At 46.4% G+C, this 22,195-nt stretch overlaps 1 protein-coding gene and 1 long non-coding RNA gene across 8 annotated transcripts in view; both read right to left on the bottom strand.

The window, feature by feature from the left end:
• Positions 1–186: 186 nt before the first annotated feature.
• Positions 187–4,556, bottom strand: LOC116873519. The gene is made up of 3 exons (XR_004383833.1): positions 4,528–4,556; positions 3,594–3,822; positions 187–457 (listed from the first exon to the last, which is right to left on the bottom strand). It is a non-coding gene; the product is annotated as an uncharacterized LOC116873519 (long non-coding RNA).
• Positions 4,557–7,083: 2,527 nt separating this feature from the next.
• Positions 7,084–22,195, bottom strand: part of ATXN7 (ataxin 7) — a 136,972-nt gene continuing 121,860 nt past the window's right edge. For 3 of the 7 annotated variants that reach the window (XM_032867311.1, XM_032867312.1, XM_032867314.1), the window contains 5 exons: positions 20,898–21,163; positions 19,176–19,374; positions 18,694–18,815; positions 13,122–14,094; positions 7,084–7,804 (listed from right to left, as the gene is read on the bottom strand). In XM_032867311.1, coding sequence (XP_032723202.1) covers positions 7,745–7,804; positions 13,122–14,094; positions 18,694–18,815; positions 19,176–19,374; positions 20,898–21,163 — 1,620 coding nt within the window. In that variant the 3' untranslated portion in view covers positions 7,084–7,744. Of the gene's footprint in view, positions 10,382–12,235; positions 12,306–13,121; positions 14,095–18,693; positions 18,816–19,175; positions 19,375–20,897; positions 21,164–22,195 lie in introns of all 7 variants that reach the window. The other 4 variants (XM_032867313.1, XM_032867315.1, XM_032867316.1 and 1 more) reach the window with 3 other exon arrangements.

Here is a 22,195-nt window from a genome sequence, read left to right as displayed (position 1 = left end):
AACCTCTCAGTGGAAAATAATGTGATTCAATTCAACATTCACTCATGATAAAAACGTAAATAAACTAGAAATAATGAAGGTTCGGAAATAAGCACGATTGCCAATGGCATAGTTCATGGCTGTCTTAGAAGAATTACTGTAACGAGCATCCGTGGTGCTGCGGGAGGCACCGTGGGCGCTGTATGGTGAATGGCAGGCTAGTAAAATGCTGGATATGCCTTCAGCATTTGAGAATATCCACTTACAGATTTCCGAAAACGCTTATTTATAAAACCTTAACAATGATCACTATAATTTCTTGAAGAAAATGTGAACAGAAGTACTCTAAACCCATGATCCCGAAAATCAGGGCCATTTGAGAAATCCAACGTGTAGTCATTGAGAACTCACCGTGTTCCTGGTCTCCGTGTAAAAATCAGAATTCTGTTCTTAGCAAACTGACTCATTGCAGTTCATGCTAAAGGAAAAAAACGGATGCAAACAGCCCCTTCCCTGGGCTCCCACCTCTTAAGACCACTGGGACAAATGAGATCACAGAGCAATCCTGGCCTTTCATTCAAGGTTTACACTAACTCCTGGTCTAGAATGGGGATTCTCAAAACTTTTTTTTTTTTAAACTCTGCTTGCTTAAAATGTATTTGTATTTTTCTTTCACTATTTATGCCCAACTGCCTAAAATTAGTAGGCGAGGATGACAGGTAAGGGAAGCTAAAAGAAACAGATGCTATCCCTTCTGAGTTCAAGATCGGGAAATTGAAAACTCCAGAAGCTGTTAAAGGTCCAGTAGAGTAACTAAAAATGGGACAATACAGTTTTGAGGTGAGGGAGTAAATTTTTTCTTTTTTTTTTTTTTTTTTTCTGAAAAAGAATGTATGCTCACTGCAAAAGACATTCAAGATACTAACGTGGATGGCCTTGTATTCCCACCCAGCAGGGACAGCTACTGTCAACATTTTCATGCTCTCTACATTTATGTGGAGATGCAATCTCCACATAAATCCTATTGAAATGCAGTTTTTAATACAAAACTGGAGCATCTTACATGTTAACAAGTTATTCCATGTAATTACATGTCCCAGGGGAACACTGTTAGCCTCAAAGTATCCGTTTGGAGGTGAAAATAAAGTTAAGACTCCAACACATCCTCTCTAAATGAGGCCGTATGGTACGGGAGAAATAGCACTGACACTGAAGCTAGAGAAACCAAATTCTGATCCCAGCTCTCCTCACACTAGCTGCGTGATGGAGGGAGAAAGGATGTCCTCTCTTGGACCCTGTTCCCCCTCGTCTGCAAAGTAGAGGAGCAACCGGACCTTATGCAGTTCTCTATGTGAAAACACTACTAAAACACTGAACACTAAAACAATATACGAAAATATTTCTTAGTATGTGGATGGAGCGTTAGGAGAAAACTCACGTATGGTGAGTAAATTGGGTCACCTCGGTCAACTTTTATAGAATAAGCTGAAAACTGAATTTTTTGTATTTGATCAAGATCAAACTGATGTTTTTAACAAACTTACATTTGTTATGTAATTATGGAATGCTAAGATCTGCTTTATGGACAGGTAGAGTATTTTAAACCCAATAAAAGGCCTACAGACATTTTAGGTCCAGGCCCACATTTCCCACAGGTGGGGATCAAAGAGCTCAAAAGACCAAAAGCCCACCACGATGGCAGACGATGCTTCCTGATGATCCGAAGTTGGCTACTGGTCGCTCACAAGAAGCAATGCTGCCACGCCTGTCCCCACCCCATGCCCCAAGTTAGTTTCCTAGATAAAAATTCATTTATGGTCACCTTCTAAAAACTGAAAACAATTCCAAGGTCACTTACCTAGCTTCTGTGGAAAAATGGACAGATGAGGCTGCCTCCGGGCTCACCCTCCCCATCAAGCTAATGGCTAGCGTGGGTTCTCCAGCACGGTCCCGTTCCCACAGCCTGCCCTATTCCCTTCCACTGCCTGCCCTGCATTACCACCCCCACCGCCCCATTCTGTACCTATTTTATGATGGATGCCTTTAGTCCTGTAGTAGCCTGACTAAGCATTAGTATTAACTGATCAGCAGGTTACTGATCATGAGCAAACTGCGTAATTTTGGATTAAACCTTGGTGCTGTTTTTAACCTGTCTTTTAAAGAGGATTAATGGCTGATCATTGAAATCTTGTTTCTTCACGATTAGGAGGAAGAAAAGAGGGGGACGATGATAATCTCTCACCTTCCTGATGCTATACAAATGACAAACTGTAGCAAACTGCCAGCTCCACGTTGGCAATGGGGGCGGAAGGTTAAATCCCTATCTGGAAAAACATGACAAACTCGAGTATGCGCTAATGTGGGTTTCATGGGCAGAGAGCCACAGGTGTGCATTATTCCTGTGTTTCTGAAAGCCTACAAAAGATAAATTGTAGCAGTTGGGTCCAGGGGGAGGATTACTGTTTGTCCCTCCCAAAGGTCTGGCATAATTTTCCCTGGACAGACTGGCTTCGAGAAGTAAAAGGGACAATCTCCACCTGAATGATGGGTGGGCTTCCCTCCAGCTGCTGCAAATCCTGACTGCCTCAGGCAAGTGGCCTCTTTAGTCAAGACAACCAGTAGGTAGCGTCCTGGTAACTTCCTCAACCCTCTTAGAGTTCACCAGAGTCTCAAGACTGACGGAACTCTACACTTGGCCTCAGAGGATGCTGCATTCATTTCCCGAAGTCCTCTGGGTTAGAGGCTGTTCATTCAAAAATACATCAAGGCCTTGGGGACAACATGAAGTCCAAAGTCTCCAAGTCGGCCGCCCTCTCCTGGCCAGAGGCTTTCCACCCTCATTCAAAATGCCTTCTCTTGGAAGCTGCTCACCACCCACTTAGACCACCAGTTCTCTGTGCTCACTGTCCCCAGACCTCCAAGCCGCCCCACGCTATTCACACCAGATCAAGCAGCTGGCTCCGTCTTCCTCTCAACGCCAACCACTCTGAAACCAGCAGCCTACACAGTAATAGCCTTGCCTCACAGTGCCTAAGCCTGAACGTCAGTGCTCTTTATCCCCGAGGCCACTTCCAGCCTCTGCCACCGTCTCACCCAGGACCCAGGAATCACAAGCACCTCTGAAGAGCTCTGTTGTTCAAACTGAAACCTGATATTCTACTCCAGTCCCTACTACCCTAGTCCTCTGTTCCCTGACCTGTCACTAGAAGCGCTATGCCACCATCCTAACTCTGTTACCTGGATCCACCGCAGTTAGCCACTCTAGTAACAGCCATACTGAATTGAACTTGGACTTAGCTCTGTGACGTTGAATAAATCACTTAACTCGTCTCATCGCAAATACCAGGAAGGAGGATTCTAAGATTTACCAGGAGGGTAATTACAAATAGAATGTCTTGAGAGCGTCTCAAAGATGTACATGGAGGCTTCTGGTTCTGTTCCTTGAATGCCCCAATGACGGCCATCGTCAATGACTCAGCCATACCCTCATATGCTTTAACTGCCTGGCAAACTCCCTGCCCAAGTTCTAACCTCTCCACTGAACGAACACCTGCTGTTCCCATTATCCTGGAGAAAGAGGCAAGAGGAAAAAAAAAATAAAACCAAAACATTACCTGAGTGGCTTGGTGGGGTTAATTACAATGGAGTCAACTGCCCAAACTTCCAACTAAACCATTTCAACCTCGTCACCAAAAATAGGCTCTCCAGGGTCTCATCTTGGGCTTTCTTCTTTCCCTGGGCCACGAAGGATGGACTTCAGGTCTGTGAAGTCCTGGAGATGGAACATGAAATGTGGTATGTCTGTGCCTCTGGCAGAGAGAATCCACACTACTTTCTTGAAATCTGTGGGGAAGGAAGAGAAAAAAATTAAGAACCACTGATCTGACAGACCTGAATTCACAGTCTGGCAACGCTACCAGTAGCTGGAGAACTGTAGGTGAGACACGTAACTTCTTGGATGTTCCTCCTCCATTTGACTAGCATCAAAACGACCTACTCTATAAAACTCCCGTTACTCTATAGGGGCTTCGTGAGAGACGATGTTTGCAAAATGCTTCAACGGGCATTATAAGCATTCAATTAGATGGGCATCATTTGAACATAGTAATGAGCCGAATCCAACAGCGACCTTATTTTTCCTAGGTGAACTCATACACTCCTATGACCTCACCTACCACCTAAGAATGAAAGACAACCCTCCACCTTACAGCTCACACCTTTCTCTTAAGCATCGTCCAGACTGTACGTATAGCCACTGGGCACTAAACACGAGTATCCCAGTGGCTACTCAAATCCGTTGTGGATTTCTCCTTCTCTGTCATAGAATATACATACAAGGCTCATCAACCAGTTTAGTTAACCTTGGATTCAACCTTCCCCTTACTGTTCAACATAATGAGACTTCAGGACCTGTTGGTTCTACCTGCGAGGTATCTCTGCCATCAGTTCCCTATTTATCCATGTGGTCATTGCCTTAGTTTGGAAACTCAGCTCTGACCTGGATTTTTAAGACAGCACCGTACCTTATTCTTGTCCCAAGGTTCTCACCTGTCCATGTTGTCCTCCACAGTTACTGGACGGCCCTTCTATGATGGGGATTAAAAAAAAAGGGGGGGGCGCCTGGGTGGCTCAGTGGGTTAAGCCTCTGCCTTCACCCCAGGTCATGATCCCAGGGTCCTGGGATCGAGCCCCGCATCCGGCTCTGTGCTCAGCAGGGAGCCTGCTTCCTCCTCTCTCTCTCTCTGCCTGCCTTTCAGACTACTTGTGATCTCTCTCTGTCAAATAAATAAATAAAATCTTTAAAAAAAAAAAAAGGATTAAATTATGTGTTTGAATCTCCCCTTCTTCCTGAAAACCTTTCCCTCTGGCTCCATCTCCCTTTCTCCTGAAAGACAATCTCTGCCAGTGGCAGCTCTGGTCCCCGGGCTTTGGTTGTGGAAAAGGGGGTGAGAAGTGCCAAGAATCGCACAGCCTTACAAGGTGAAAGGTAAGTTTGTTTAACTCCCGTCAGCAACAGGAGCAAGAGTTTCTTACCAGACAGAAAAGACCAAAAGAGTAGAAAGTGGGATGAGAAGGGGGCAGGGCCGTGGGCCTGATTTAGGGAAGAGCTTTTTGATTAAGCTGGGGAGGGAGAGGACAGAAGAGGGAAAGGTGTAAAGGATGACATGTGAGGCAAAAGACAGAGAAGTACAAGAAAAAGGGAAAGATCTGAACGGCTTTTACTTCTGACACCTGCAGCACCCTGGCACTGGGTCCCAAAAATCTCTGGGCTGTGACAATCACATTTGGTTCAACTGTACATTCCTGAGGTTGAAGGCCCCATGACACTTCAGGTCCTTGACAATCTAGTGCCGACTTCTGCAACCCTCCAACCCCTCCTTTCCAGAGGCTTCACCCAGAATGGTTCTTGTCCACACTGTTCCCACCTGCGCTTGCCCGGACTGTTCTCTCTGCCGACAATGACCTCCCTACCCCTGTCTTCCAGCCAACCCCCCTTCCTGGAATCGGGAGAGTCTCCTGCTGTCCATGGCCAGGTTACCTGCAAGGGAATGAAGCAAAAAGGGTTAAAGACACTGAGCGAACCTCTTCCCAGGATGTTTAAGGAGGACACCTGAGGCAAAAGGAGCTTCTCAGAATTGATTTTAGGAGTTGGTTGATCTAAGGAGGAGGGAATGGGAAGTCCGTGGCGTGGTGGGGGTTGAAATCAGAGTAATAAATGGACATTTTCTCCAACACACAAATCAGATGCTTCCCTTACTATGTTAAGCAACAAGAATACTTTTTAATTTCTCAGAATGATTTGCAAATGGAAAAACTGGCCCAGTTTCTAGAGATCCAAGATTATCTGGTGCTCTGAATACTACCAGCATGCACTTGCCCTTCCAGGAGGGAAGAGGTATATAAAAGCAAGGAAGGGACCCCACTAGCCACAGAAACAAAACTTACCTCTGGAGAAAAATGAAAACTGACCACACGCCATCGAATTTACACCTAAACAAATACAGACAGAATGTGTTTCTCAATATATCAACTTCCCTTGGTTGACAAACCTGCAATAGTGTTCACAGTTTACCCCATTATTAATTTCTCCAAATCTTCTTGTGCCCAAGAAGGGAAACATCTTAAGCCCTGTACTTAGCTTATACAGAAGGGAAGGAAACCAAAGGTGCTTCACAAGGATGTCTGATTCAAAAATGAAGACAAGTCAGACTAGATTGAAAGGGGTTTAGTATCACGAGGCAGAAACATGTAAAATATTTCATGCAGCCAACCTTATTTATTGAGAAGTCCTAATTTTATTGCCCATTTAGTAACATGTTTGTTCCACAAACTAATTTCTCATAAAGCAAAGCACAACCTTTTCTTATAAATAGTATAAATTATTTTATTTACAGAAACTTGTTACAAAACAAATAGACTATATATTTCTTCTCTTTTAAATATCCAAAGTAATTTTCTATCCCTTGACATTTGTTCATGTTCTATACAGCAGCCAACACAAAGTCCAGCTGAGATGCTCTTGATTACGTGTACAAATTATCAAACTATTCACACATTTTAACACAGGAGATTGCTTTTATAACCAAGCTCAAAGAAACAGCAAAATGCTTTTCAAGGCCCTACATTCACACTGACAGTATGTAGTGCTCATTTAAATGATCGGAAAATGTAGAATGTTTTGCACAAAATGTAAAAATGATTTTCTGCTAAACAATGAAACTTTTAACAATCATTTTCTAAAGCCCGCCCCCCCACCCCGGACAGAGAGATAGTAAGAATTCCTTGGCAACAGAACTCTTGCAGGAAGACAGCTGCCTTTATAAGTTACATTTTTTTCAAATTATACATTTTTCAATGCTCTCAGAGGTACTTTGTATATTTTTGGAATATAAAATTTTTTAAATATTCTATTTTAAACTCTGTATTTCATGAGTGAATAACAAAACGGACATATTGTGTTAAGTCGCTGGCTGACAAAAAAGATTTGTAACCCTTGGTGCCACCAGGCAATCCATCACCAGTTGAATTACTGTGAACCAAAAGGCCTTAATTTTAAAATACCTTATAAAAATTACCAGCATTGGTGGTTTTCAACTCCTCCCCTAATATTTCAGAAACAATATTTAGGTGGAAAAAGCAAACTCCAAAAGTTGAACTGAACATTCAAGTCTTTTGAAAGAATCTGTCGAAGCTTAAAACTAGGTTCAGGCACTTTCAGTTTTTCCCGTTAGTTTTAAACCACATCACACATGAACACACATGTGCTCAGAGTGTGCACACTCAAACGCACAGGCACACACGCGCACTCGTACTCACACATAAAACACAAACGAAAGAAAAGCAGTGTGTCACTTCGTTACGTGTAGTCTATCGGGAAATCAGGCCACTAGAGAAGCAATGCCCACTTGATCAGCACGAATCCGCTCCCGAGACATTAAAAGGGACAAAAAGACTTTCACAGAACAGAGGCATCCCTTAAACTGTAAAGGAGGCAGGTTCTAGAACTATTGGCTTGGCAGTGAACCACTTCAAATTATAAAAAGGTATTTACTTTTATTAATTAATAAATAAATACTAGATGATCTCAATTGTACCAAAACAGGATATCAGAAAAAAAGACCTGTGCAAAAATACATATTTAAATATGTACAATTCATTTTTAACAAAATATGTCTTCTGAAATAGGGATACTTCCATATTTATAATAGAACAAGAAATTCCAAAATAAAGATACAAAAGTAGGTTTTGTAGAATTCTTTGTTCATCAATGCAGCACTTTTTTTCTTTTGTAGGTTAAGAAAACTGCAGGAGTTGTCATGAAATTCTATTGGAAAGAATATAAAAATTATCTTGGTTTTAAATTGATACCAAAGTCTGTCTAGAAACAACCCAACCACTGTAAATTTGGTTTTTGCAAGTTAATTTAATTCAAAAAAATACTTGTACTCCCGTGTTTTAAATGGTCTTAATTGTTCATTATAATAAAAAGTAGTTGTAGGAGAAAATAAAATATCTGAACAGTCTAAAATTTAATAGCACTGTTTAGAATAGGTCTGTTTGTGGCAGGCAGAATCCAAAATGGCTAATTTCCTAATCCCGATGATCTGTGTACTACCGGGAGACATAATGAAATCCAATTAAAACCTCAGTCTAAGAAATCAAATGATCAACACTCGCTTATCTAAATATCTACAGAATTCTGAATCAACTTGCTATCATGGATCCTATTCACATCTTTCGGAACAACATGATCTGTCTATAAATTCCATCGCTAAAAGCAACTTTATTTATAACCATCAAGTCCCCTTGGCTCTGAAAATAATTTCTACCCATATCCCCATTGCACTTGTCACCAAGGAATCATCCAAGTACGTTCTGATTCCCTCTTACCTCCGTTCTCACCCTCCACTGGGATGGAACAACCAGACTGATTTCTCCTATAACTGTACCAAACTGGCCCATCCATGCGCTCTCCTTACTAAGCTCTCCTATAGTAACATTTTTTAAAAAATATTTACTGATTGCATAATAAGTGAACAAGATACTCTTCTCCCCTTCCTTTAAAAAAAAATCAATATTTTACATCAATTTATAGCTAAAGCATCTGCATAAAGTTTTTGTTGTCTTACATAATAAGAATAATTCTGTAGCAATTCACATTATTAGGCTGGTAACCAAGTATTTATTCATTCATTCGACTTGTTGTTGACTTGAAATTCCCTGAAACTGATGTTTGTAACCCAAGAATTGTGGGCAAAGAAAGGATGCACTGACTGGCTCTGTCCAGGCCCTGCCCAGAGCAGTGATCAGAGCCCGGGGAAATGTACCCTGTGGTGTTCGGTAACTCTATGTGTTCCTCTAGGGAAAAGTGCCTGGGTTCTTGTTTCAGGAGCTGTGATCATGGAATCACCAGCTCAAATGCCCCAGCTCATTCCCCAATGCAATGAGACCTTCTCAAGCAATGAGTTTTAACACAGGAAGCTCTTTCTTTTGGGATGGGGTACTCAAAAAAAATAAATAAATAAATAACCTCGAGGGACTCCAAACTCTCTCTGGAAGATGGCTGGTAGTAATCACCAGAAAGAAGGGTTTGTCAGGAAAGTGTATGCATCCCATCACCTTGGCCTGGATATGTGTACACATATGCCTGCTCCCCTCCCTGGGTGCCTGCTCCCTACCCCACTGCATCCAGATGAACCTACGGAGAGGAAGAGAATGCAGACACACACAAAAGGGGGAGTGCTCAAAGCAGAAATGTACATGGAGTCCCAGGACAGTAGCCACAGAGACTGAGGGTAATGCACACGGTGCCCTGGAAACATTTAATATATTAATGACTCAGTGAGTAACAGTTTCTGCTGCATCCTAATAATTTCACTTAACAAAGGCAAGTTTTTAAAACCAGGAGACTGGGCAGGGCAACCAACCCAATCTGCCTTTCTGTATAACATGAAAACTTAAAGGATAAAAAATTCCATCTCTTTGGAAATCTTGGAAAAACATGCCCCCCATAGTGATTTTATCTACCCACCCCATCCCCCAACCAAAATTTGGCTTTCCATTATCAAAACTAATTTGCATTTGCATTTTCTTAAGAAAAAAAAAAAAAAAAGAAAAGAAGGAAAGAAATTACATAGAATTGCTTTTGTACCATGAAAAGGAAGCCTCTAAAATGTGGTATACTTGCTCTCTGGGCGTCGATGGCTTTAAACCAGTTTGTAAGTTAGAAACCTTTGACAGCTTCTTACTCCAAATTACTTGCAAAAGGCTGGGGGAAACACAGGCTATTTTGTCACGGTGCCTTGCGCGCACGTCCATATTCCACGCCCAGAACATTGCTATAAAAACCTAACAGCACATCCCTTCTCTGGAGGGTTGCTCAGGGCGCAGCTCTGCTCTCCTCTGGAACGTGTCTCCAGACAGGGCACCTAACTGCTGGAGGGTGACGTACAGAAGACAGTGTAAAAAAAAGAACTGGGACAGGAAGGGGGAAGAAGGGAGAAAAGTCTACAGTAATGCTCTTGCCAAGACATTCTTTCGCCCAGCCAATCTACTCAAAGAGTGGCTCCATGATTTACTGCAAGTTAAAAAACAAAGCAACAGCTTCTCACAGATCGGTAGCAAGCAGTCCAGGCCACTTTAACACTGACAGAAGCAACTCGGTGGCCGAACTTGATCCAGTGTCCTTTACAAGTACTCACTGCTACAGACAGAGCTTCAGGGGATCCTTGTTACAACAACAGCCCGGCAGATTCTACCCTCGAGGCCCACGGGAGGTTGGGAAAACAGACTCAAAGGCATCGTGGAGTCCATAGTGCTGAGTGGAGGTGTAACTTGTCATCAAAAGTGTCCAGATTATTCCTCCCCGCGCTATTTTCAGCTGTCAGGGACGTGCCTTTGGCTTTCAAAAAAGAGGGGGTAGGGAAACAATGAAAAGGTAAGTAAGCAGGTGTGCGCGGCCCCGCCCTGCCGCCCAACAGAGCATCCCGAAGGCCACGCGCCGCTCGGCTCTCTCTGGTGACTGGGGGACACCGGGAGCACTCAGCTAAACAGTGTGGCCTTAGCCACTTGGGCACAATCACTCTAAAAGACCGACTTTTAGAAAACTGTCTAGAAGAGAGGCAGGCCAGGTTTCTAGCTTAGAGAAAAGGCTCTCATGTTTGCCTTCTGGTTTTATTTACTGATTTCATTTCCTTGAAGGTCTTCCAGGTTGTCAGCTGAGAACTGAACAAGGCCTCCACGCCGGTATAAGAACTCACACCCAAGTGCCCACGCCTGGGGTGGGGGAAACTCGGGCCCTCAATGATCCACAGTGAGCTACCGAAGTCCTGGGCGGTAGAGGCCACAAGCAGACTGGGGGCTGGCTGGGGGAAGCTGCCAAGCCCCCAGGCTTCCCAGTACGGCCCACCACACCCATTCCCTTGTTTAGGGGTCTTCAACCAGCTCAGCTTTCTCCGCAAGGGGCACCCAGGTAGTGCAGTTGGTGAAGCGTCTGACTCTTGGTTTTGGCTCAGGTGGTGACCTCAGGGTCATGGGATCAAGTCCTCTGTTGGGCTCAACCCTCAGCACGGAGTCTGCTTGAGATTCTGTCTCTCCCTCTGCCCCACCTTACCCCTAAAATATAAATTAATTAAATCTTAAAAGCAGCTCTACAAGATACAGGGAGGTAAGACCCCTACTCTTCTAAGGGCACCGTTCTCTACAGCATTTGGGAGTCATGGATACCTTTGAGATTCTGATGAAAGCTATAGGATCCCTCCGGCAGATAAATGAGCACAGACACTGAAAATATCTAACACTTTTTTGGGGATTCACTGATCCTCCAATCTCTAGCCATCCCCCACCCCCAGATTTGTGCAGCACAATTAAAAAAAAGTTTTCTACTGCACAGGGGAAATCTTTCCCAAATACATACTTAGGTTGAAACTAAATTTAAGAACCCAAACTCAGACTGTTTGTCCTAGTGGGACCTCCCCAGAAGCGGTAAACGGGCAGCTCATGAGCCATACTTGGTCAGCAGATATGTGGGCTGTATTAGATTTCAAAACAACACACTACATAACTTCTAAACACGGCCAAACTTTCTCATGCTGAGTCCAGATCTGCAGTTTCTTTGAAATGGGTGACAAGTTTCTGCGAGCACCTGCTTTGTGCAGATGGGCTCCCATTCCCTCATTTTCCAAAAGCACTGTTCACCTCTGCTGCGCCCGCCAGCCTCCTCCCCTCCTTTCTGTGATTTGTGGGCACCAAGGGCTGGCAGTGCCATCTATGGGAAGCCAGGCGCACGCAGTCAAAGAACACGTGGGGCATCGCAACACAAGGGAAGATCCCTCCCCTAGGTTCACAGAGAATCAGGAAACTACACTCAGAAGGAAGTTTTTCAAGGATGGCTGGCTGTACCACTTTCTGCAGTATTTGCACCGTACTTTTATGCTGATAAACGCTAATGAATAACTACGAACCAAATGGTAAAAGCCCATTTTCACACGTCCAGGGACCCCTTGTTCAAAGAGCCACGCAACACACAAACAGCCCCTAGAGACTCGAGGCTCAAAGAGAAGAATTTAAACAGCTGCTCCTTCAATTCTTGGGTAGTTCTTTGCCCGCACCTTTGGCAGTGGGCATTCATGCACACAGGCAGTGGAGGGCGCGCTACCGCCACAGGAAACGTCCTGGTATGTCCTGCGGAAGCCCCAACCTGCCCACTGAGTGACGTTCTGCAGAGGAGGAAGACAGCAGGACAGGACAGAAGGACCTCGCACTGTACCCCAGGGCTCTGGGGGCGCTGTGGACAGCCCCATGTGCAGGCAAGGAGAGGAGACACGCTGATGAGTGACAGGATGAGAGGTGGATGGACACTTAGAGCAACGGAAGCTAGAGGCGGCGGCTCTAGGAGAAGAGGGTGAGGGGAGGACGGGGACTGGGGGAGGAGTGGGGAGCAAAGAGCGCAAGGTGCAGTCACGGGTCATTATGAATCTGACACCCAGCTGGGCACTGCTCTACAAATGGGCCTGCATTCGCACTGCCTTCTCATCTCTTCACTTAAATGAGATTTTAGTCTTCAGCTCTGCCCACACTTACTGCCGCTTCCCTGCCTCCATGGGAAACCGGGAGAAGAGAGAAGGTGAGAGTTAACTGGAAAATCTGAAGTCCTTTGATAAGAAGATTATTAAAAGGTCTTTCTTTCAAAAATTTAACCCATCCCTTTCTAGATTAGGGGGTTTGCAGGCCAGCTTTCTTCAGAGGAGCAAGCGAGAGAACCAGTCTCTAGGAGATCACGGCCTGCGTCCTCCCTGAACGGTGCCCTAGACATGCGCTCCCCGGGCCGGGCACCCACGAGCTGTGCTGGGTCTGCTGCCATCATATCACGCGGGATGGCTTCTGCAACCCTAGCTGCTAAAATAAAATGCGCTTCGTGGTTTCCTTACCCGGGAGCATCTTCCGAGTCTTAGGAAATCCTGGCAGAGAAACTCTGTTTTACCTTCACATGGCCATGAACTCTTCCTCTGAAGAGAGACCATGATGCTGGACACGGTTTACAGGCAAAGCAACCAACCCTACCACACCGATCTCTGAGCCGGCCAAAGAGCTCGAGGGAGAGGAAATGGGCACCCCCACAGGGCTCACAGTCCATTTCCTACCTGATGAAGGAGGGAACTGTTCGTCAGTCCTTGTGCCCCTGGGCTGGTGCCCGCGTGTTTCATGTAGACGTTGTTCATGGCTGGCAATTTGGCAACCTTTGTGGGTTTGCTGCTGCTGTTGTTGACGCTGCTGGAGCCGGGCGAGCACTTTCTTTTCTTTCCGATCAGTCTCTCGAGAGGAGTGTGAGAGTGTGCGTAGCCGCCGTGGGAGTTGACGGGCAGCTCGCTGGACTGGTGAATGAATGGGCCGAGAGAAAGCGTGGAGTCACCGCTGTTCACCATCACACTCATCCTCTTGATGGATTCGGCAGGGCTCCCCCCCGGGGGGCCCCTCCCTGACTGCTCGTGCCGGACACTCACCGAGTTCGCCTTATTTACCACACAGTTGAGGCCCACGCCGTGGGAAGACGTTACCGTGGAGGGGTAGGGAGTCCCAGAGTGCGCCACACAGTTTTTCCGAAAAGACTCCATGGAATGAGAAGAAGAGGAGGAGGAGGAGGAGGCAGAGTGAACTAACAGTGGGGAACTGTTTTTGCGTTTCTTTCCTGAGCCACCGCTGGTACTGCTACTGGCGTTGTGACAGTTAGTGCTGTTACCAGAAGGCTCCTTGGGCCTTAAAGACTTGCTGGATTTCAACTTCTGAGGTTTCCTGGACATAGGGGACGAGGGCACCGAGGACAGGCTTGAGGGCGTGGAGGGGGACGAGGAGGAAGAGGACACTTGTCTGGGTTGCATACTGCACACGGGATCCATTGCCCCAGAGGCGGCGGGCTGCGCATTTAGCGTGGTGCCATGAGCTGGTACCGATTTGCTGTTCGGGGAGATGCAGGTGGACGAGAGCAGGACGGGGGAAGATGACACAGTGGCTGCTGCCAGATAGCTGACCCCACACTGTGACGTCGGCACAGAGTTTGTCCGATGAGGAACACGTGTAGAGATGGGGGGTGCGGTGCTGGGCACCGGTGGGATTTTCCTGCGAAGAAGAGAGACGACAGTAAGAATCACCACAGCCATTCACAGAAACTTGGAGACGGAAGTGCCCTTTACCTCTGGCACTGAGCAGCACACACCTGTCAGAGGGATCCATCTGAAATGCACAGCCCATCCTTCCTGCCACTCCGCTCCTTCAAATTCCTTCATGCCTTCCTCGGGCTCTCAGAATAACGGTCTGTAAAGCACGTGTGCCTCACTCCTTGCAGGTCCCAAGCCCCACACTGCCTCCTCCCATCCACCCCTCCACCCCATTCCCAGATTCCACCTACTGACCTTTCTTACATCTCAGAACAGGCCTGGACACGAGGCACTGTCCATCTTCCACCTACAATGCTCTGACCCCATACTCTGCTCACCCCTCAGTTTCAGACCATTGTCATTTTCTTAGAAAATCTGTCCTGACCATCTTGACTTGCTTGGTTCTCCAGTGACTCACACTGCCCGTCCCCAGACTTGGGAGCATTCAAGGCAGTTCCCCAAGTGACTGATGATCATGGGCTAACTTCCCTACAGACAGAACAGTCCACGGCGTATTTGTAACTGTACTGCAGTGCCCAGCACGGTGCTATGAATACTGGAGGCATGCAGATATTGAGGGAATTCACGAACAAATGAGGAAAAAGGAAGGCCACAGTGATTTCATAGCAACTGCTAGGTCCTACCTATGGCTCGAATCACATCTCTGGGGGTTCCCAATCACAGTGCTGGAACAAAGTATTCCGTCAATAATGTCTGGGTTAGGTGTCTGTCTGAAGATGAGAGTGTCATTCAAATGGCAAACCAGGGAGGTCCCCTTTTGGTTTTGCTCTGATTTTAAAATATGCCAGCATCAGAATTTCAAAAACCCCTACGGCAGAATTAACACCCAGGCGACGACACAGAAAATGGCCTGAATGAAAAGCAAGTGTCGAGACGGGACTGCTCTTGACTTTATGGGGAGGCTCTAGGAGGTCCAGGCCAGCGGGGCGCCAGCTCCTCATCTTACAGGTGAGTGGGGTCCCGACTGCCGCCGAAGAGCTTACCGGATGCTCTGTGAGACCTACAGCTATTAATAAAAGCAACTATTGACTGCGTACCAGCTGTAACCGCCCCATTCAGGAGTGTCGTTCTGGTCCCACCCTGCATCCAGACCGACCACACCAAGATCCCTGTGGGGCAGGGTCCAGACATGGGAAGTTTCTCAATCTCTGAGGGATTCCAAAATGAAGCACAAACTGAGAAGCGGGGCTCTATTGCCATGCTTCTTACAGAGGGCAAATACGGATGCCATCTGAAAGGCTTATGAGAAATGAGGAGTCCCTGCACCTCACCCACACCTACTTCATCAGAATCTGCATCTCAACAAGACCCCCAGGCAATCTGAGGGCACTGGCACGTCTGAGAAGCCCTGCTCTGAATGTGTGGGTACAGCACCGCCCCCACTCATGGCGTGCAGTGGCTCCTCGCGGCCACCAGGTGGCTTGGGGAAGATGAAGCCTTAAGACCAGGCTGCTGGAACTAAATCCTGGGAAAAGGAAAAGCTTCCAGACTGGGAGAGATGTGGATCTCTCTGCACAAGATACTGGTTCCTGGTGAAAAAAGCAAAAACAAAAACAAAAACACAACAAAAACAAACAAACAAAAACATACACACACACACACAAACTCTTTTAAGTCATTCATTACCTTTTGTATAAAAACATGACAAAGAGAGATTATGCAGTCGTACAGACCTATGTCTGTATAAGTAAGTGAATTCTGTAAAAATATACAAGCAATTAATAAAAATGCTCCTGTCTGGGGGGTGGGTGGGAAATAGGAATGTAGGGGTCGGGGGGACTAAAACTCTGAACTGTATACCTCTTTACATTCATTATTCTTTTTTTTTTTTTTAACCCCAGTGTATTTATTAGCAATCTAGAAAACTAAGTACCACTGTCTCCCACTCTACCCTCCCCCTCCCCTACCCCCACCGCCAAAGAAAAATCCTATCCCTTCCTTAGGATTTAGGATGTGTGGAATAGCGGTCCTCAACCAACAGTGGACAGGCAGCTGAAAGAAAATCACAGGAGCTCAAAACTGGCCTTTGGGGTCATGGCCATGCTCCAGAGGAAGTGCTAGTCTAATTTCACCAGTGTTCAGACTCCAGACACTAAAGATGACTTATTTCACGGCCATACTCAAATCCCATTTTCACTTATCCCCAAATTAACCGTAACAGGTAACTAAAGGGACTGAGAAGGCTGCCACTGAAAGTAGGGGACCTCCTGGAAGGGAGGACTTTTGGCTGAGCCACTCTGGGAGTTTCCTTGAGTAAGTCAAAGATGCCACCTGAGGACCGTTCTTGAGCTGAGAAGTGCTGAACTCCTTGCGGCAAATTTCAGGAGCTGCCTGAGAAGCTCGCGTGCACTGGCCAGCCTTACTGCCCAGCACCTCTCTCCAAGCTCCTATCTGCCCCAGGCCTGTGTGCCACCTCATCACTGAGCAAAACGTCTCAGCTGTACTGGCTTTTCTAAAACCAAAGTTCACGTTAATGGAAAGCCATGATGTCCTCCTTGCTGGGGATCAAGTGAATGATAAGGCCGTCAGTCTCTGACAGAAAAAACAGAGAGACAGTGGAGACAACCTCATGATTCTACATCTTCAAGAGGTCACGGCACAAAGACAAAAACCTCCCCCCACAAGCCACTATGACCCGAAACCATATTCACCCCAACTGCTGGCCATCAACCACTTATCAGTCTAATGGAAGTAAGTCTTTCTGAGGACCCTTTGAAACTCTTGGTAGTATACTAAACCCATACCTTGGGGAGCTCAATGAGCTCTTCAAGTCCTAACAGGTGGTCTGCAGAAATAAGCAGCTGAGATTTCACCTATCTGGGGGTTTCCTGATGTGGAGAGACCCCCAGAATCCCAACAAACCAGTGCCCTGACTCATTTTTCTCGGCAAGGACAAAGTTCCTTCATAAAGAGGGAAAAGGAGCCTCTTATCTAGTAAAAACCAGGAAGAAATGTGAACTAGAAAAACAGAGCAGCACTGCTCTGGATCTGATTTTCTAAGAGAATAAATGCAAGTCCTATTAATGATCATGAAGCTAGTTCAGACTGTGGACTATCTGAGGCCTCTGACCAGCTTCCTCTGACTTTCTGAGGGAACCAAGGCAGCAAGGCAAATGGATGTACTGGCAAAGTCCTCTCAAGAAGGCTCTAGTAAATGATGCTCAAATGGAGAATATGGAGTGACATGTGGGCAACTGGACAGCTCCCTTCCTTTAGCAAAATTCAAGGTTTCCCAAAGTAGAGTCCACCAAACATTAGTTCCGTAAGATTCTCCCCTAAAAGAGGTGCCCAAGTCAAAAGAACTTGGGAGATGTTCTACATTATACATGATATTCCCTGCTTTGAGAGTTACAAAGGCTCTGAGAAGTCCTGCAATAATGAAAACTATTTCACTTCAGAAAAAGCTGAGCCTTTTGGCCATGAAACTCTTCTTCCACTTAATCCCATGTAGGAAACACTAGCACACATCATGGCATACAAGATGACCATCTTATCTCAAGCTGTAAATCAGAGCACATGGCTCCTCTTCCTGAAACCTTCAGCAGCACCCTACTGCACTCAGAATCAATTTCACAGTCATCTGGCCCCTGCCAGCTTCTTGAGTTTCATCTTGTAGCATGCCTGCTTTCTTGCTTTTTCTCAAACAGGCCATGATCTTTTCTGACTCAAGACCTTGACACATACGGCTCTTTCTGCCCATAGCCCACTCTATCCCACCATCCCATGGGCTGCTCTTTCTCATCGATCCATCTCAGTTCAAGGATCGCCTCTTCAGCAAGGCTTTCCCTGAATCCCTCCGGCTTCTTGTTTTCCCATCTCAGCTCCTTGTTTGGAACCAAACTGCCTCTGGATCCAAATCCTGGATGCCCTACCACCAACTCGCTGTGTGACCTTGCTTCTTGGTTTCATTATCTGTAAAAGAATGATAATCAAGGTGTCCCAAGATGGCATACCGTGAAAATTAAATCTAAGTTGTCTGGAATACAATAAGCTCTCAGTAAGTGCCAGTGATTTTTGGTGCTTCCAGGATCTCCCTTCTGACAAGCTACAACCTCTACTGATTTTCTGTTTAGTGGTTTTTGTGTTTCCCCCAACATGTGGGAGTCCCTCTGCCTGGAACCACAGCACCCAGAGCAAGACCCATCTGCTCAGAGTAAATGAATGAATGAATGATGAGGGGCCTTCTCAGGGACAGTCAGAGGCCGTGTTTTCATTTTAAATAAGTTTACCTTGCGGTGCCCAGGTGGCTCAGTCAGTAGAGCGCCAGACTCTTGATTTCGCTCAGGTCATGGTCTCAGGGTTGTGGAGCCCTGCATTGGGCTCCATGCACAGTGGAGAGTCTGCCTGAGATTCTCTCTCTCACTCGTCCCCTCTGCCCCTCCCCATTAGCTCACTCTAAAATAAATAAATCTTTAGATAAGCTTATTAAATCATCATCACCATCATCATTACTAAATCAGTCCCATAAGAAGGAGAGGATGCAGCACCGGGTAAAGTCGGCCCCTCTCCGCACCCCTGGAGTGGCAGGACAGGCACTCACTTCCACAGCTGCGCGTTCAGATGCTTCTCCACCATGAGGTTGAGGGCGCAGCGAAGCCGGTTCCACCTGGAGTCAAAGACGTAATAGCCTCTTCCAATCTGTCGGCTCCCGAATGTGCAAAACTGCAAGAGAGAGCACAACCGCGCGTGCTTGCTAACTCTGCCAGCAGCCCAGGAGGTGAGGGCTCTCTCGCCTTCAGGAAAGGAGCTAACCATGAAAGAGCTTACTCTGAGTACCGCAGGCTGTGAAGCATGAGAGTGAAGATGCCTAGCCCTGAGTTTCATGGAAGAGACAGGGAGAAGCACAAGGTGTCCCAGGAGAGAGTGCATGCCGCCTCTGGGGCGCCCTGTTCTGAGCTGCTCTCACACCTTGACCATGTCTCCCACACGAACGGGCATGCCAAGGCCCCTGGCACGCCCCCCTGCAGTGCCCTGTCCCTGCTGCGTGGGGAGGGTCAACACGGGGGTGCATGTGGAACTTACAGATGCTGGCTGAGGATGATGACCTGAATAATGACAGTCCAGTTTGTCAACAGACTCTTCTTTGTCATCGCCTTCTCCCTCCTCACTGGATAACCGAGAAGCTGGCTCAGTGGCAGGCAGGGGAGGGTGTGGAGATTCATGGACTGGAGGAGGGTCAATGGGGGCACTCCCACCTTGCTGAGCAGGGCAGCCTGGAGGCCTTGGTGAGTAGAAAGTGCAGCACTGATCAGATCACACATCTGGGAATCAGCCGCCTTAACCCAGATACAACAACGTGTCTGAGACCACCTAGGGAGGCCTGGGGTCCCCCACTAGCACTGGGGCAACAGATGCTGATCAGGTGGCCGGGGAGGGAAGAGTCCACTCTCCTGAACCGCACGATGTCACAGGGAGCTGTCTGTCAGTTCTACCCAGAGGTAACTTGCAAATGGTTCTCCTTTCTATAGCGATCGAGTGGCTCAGGGCCTCTTCCTAGTTTCCCCAAAGAAGAGGAAATAGAAGTGGAACTTAAGAGAAGTCTTTGATTCCTCTTCAAATTTCACCTAGACTTGGGTTACTGAGGCAATAAATGAGATAAATGGCAATGTGCTCTAAGCCTGAGAGGGACCAGAGGTGCTCAAAGGAGGAGGCAGCATGACCACCCGCTGTGGACAGTGGACAGCCTACCACTCGGGCGGTACTATAGGCTTCCTACATGTATGAATGCCTGGTGCTTCTAGAACTAAGTTTACTTTTTTACAGATGGAAAAATTTCAATGAGAAGATGGCCAAAGAAAGGACTTGCCAAGGAACGGACAGCCTGGGCTTGGCCACGTTCTGGGGCGCCGTCTCTGACGGCTTCCCCGCCATGCTTCTCACAGACCAGAGGGCCCGTGTTGGAGCAGCTCAACTACACACGTGGGTCTCCATGGGCAGCCACTTCTACCCGTCACGTGACCATGTTAAGGAACAGGCACATGAGGGGGAAAGGTTGGGCACAGTGACCAGAGGCTGGCATGTCCCTAAGCAGAAGCCCTTGGTGCCCATGGCTGGCAAGGAAGGCCCTCATTCTCTGTGCCTTTCTCTTTCCCTTCCCTCTAGAAATTGGGGACAAAGTCCTTTACTTCAACTTGGTTAAATATACAAGCACAAAGACACATATATTCAAGTACACCTTCACTGTCTCCGAGGAATGTGCATTAAGTTCTCATAAAACACTCTGAGATCCATCGCTTACAAAACAGCTCAAATGCCTAGTATGTGGTTAGGCCCAGGTCTCGAATGAATGAATGAAAAAACAGGCTGATAAATGGATGCTGTAAAAACTCAGGCTGAATGCCCATCCCCAGCAAGGACTCCCACTGCTGTGTTTTGCAAGAACTGAGACAAGTGAATGGGAAAACGTTGCCAAAGCCGTGTGAGATGTTCCAGGCACTAACCTGCAGTCAGGACCCAAGTCTCAGCCCGCTCAGTGGGGTTAAGAGACCCCAGAAGCTGAGCAGGGGTGGAGGAGATCATTCTGGCTTCTTTTTGCTGCTTGCATTTGGCCAAGAAGAGCCCTGGTTGAAACTGACTGATGAACTCAACAACTTTTTTTCCTTAAATTAAAACCCAATTAGAAAAATCTCTCATCTTCTTAGAGTGAGTGTGACGTACACTCCTCAACATCATGACTACACGGGGGTTTTAGAGTCTGCAAGTCTGTTCTCTGGAAAAGGGAGAGAACTGGAGGATTTGGCTTACCTTGGAAGACTGGGGGTGTGAGGTTTAGGTTTACTAGCTACGAAAGGCTTTGATTCAGAAGGAATCACTCCGTGAGAGTTTTGGTGTGGCTCCTGGGAAGGTCTGGGAGGGGTGGGCTGCGGGTCCCTGAGAGGCTGCGTTGGTTGTTGAGAGTCCGGATGGCGAATCGATTCCTTTTCCCTGGTTTTGTTTTTGTGCTCGGCTAGTAACACATCAAATCGTTTTCTTCTACCCTGGACAGCCCTCCGCTGAGTTAAGGAATGTGTCTATAGACCAAAAAAATACAGGAACTGAGGAATCTCATCAATAATTATTTCTTCGTCATATATCCAAAAACGCCATTCCCAATTAAAAACCACCAACAACAATCTGGACCATTAGCACAGTTAAAGACTGCTCACCATTTGATAAGCTAAAAATCATAGGAGTGTGACCTTTTTTCTTTTGCTAGAATAGAAGCACATATCCCAGGCTCCAAATACATGAGAATGTGGTGATGTTGCTTCCACCAGGAGAAAGAAGGAATGTTAGCTGTGCCACCTGGTATGTAAGTGAATGGCAAACAGTAGAAACAAACAGGTGTTAGGTACTCATGCTCCGTGTCATTGTAACAGTTTATTTATCGGGGCTCTTACAAGCTCAAACAGAAAAATCCCTCTTTGGGTCATTCAGATTTTAAATACTAAAAGGGAATAAATACGTATGCCATAAACATGTCCCAGAGGGGTGCCTGGCAGGCTCGGTCAGTAGAGCACATGACTCATGATCTTGGGGTCGTGAGTTCAAGCCCCATATTGGGCACAGAGCTTACTTTAAAACAATGTACCAGAGACTCCTTTTTCAGTAACAGCTGGAGAGTAAAAATTAGACAAGTATTTCTCTCTTCCAGTGAAAATGCCATGTCAAGAGTGAAAGTGGCTCAAAGCATCCTGGAGGTGGGGACTGCTTTGGAAGAGGAAGCCTGGAGAGAAGCAAAGACTATAAGGCCGAGAGGAGAAAGTGTGAGCTGGAAGAGATGAAGCAGAGTCAATTCCTACAAACAGACACTCACTACGTAGATCAAGAAAATGGGACAGACAGCATTTCTGGATCTTAAGACAACATCTATTTCAGAATTAGGAAATGGGCACATTAAGAAAAAGGAGGTCAATCCCGGCAGGGTAACTAACAACAACCCGTGCCTGAGGCGTATCTTATAATAAAAAATGTCTATGCTCCAGATGCGTTTGATAATTCCTGTTTGTTTGTTTTCGAAGGCTAACTTGAGGCTAATACTATTCCTAGAAGAAGATAAAGTC

The sequence above is a fragment of the Lontra canadensis genome, unplaced genomic scaffold (genome assembly GCF_010015895.1).
Source record: "Lontra canadensis isolate GAN:19392208 unplaced genomic scaffold, GSC_riverotter_1.0 scaffold34, whole genome shotgun sequence".
NCBI classification, from domain to species: Eukaryota; Metazoa; Chordata; class Mammalia; order Carnivora; family Mustelidae; genus Lontra; species Lontra canadensis.
This window is presented reverse-complemented; position numbering and strand designations above follow the sequence as displayed.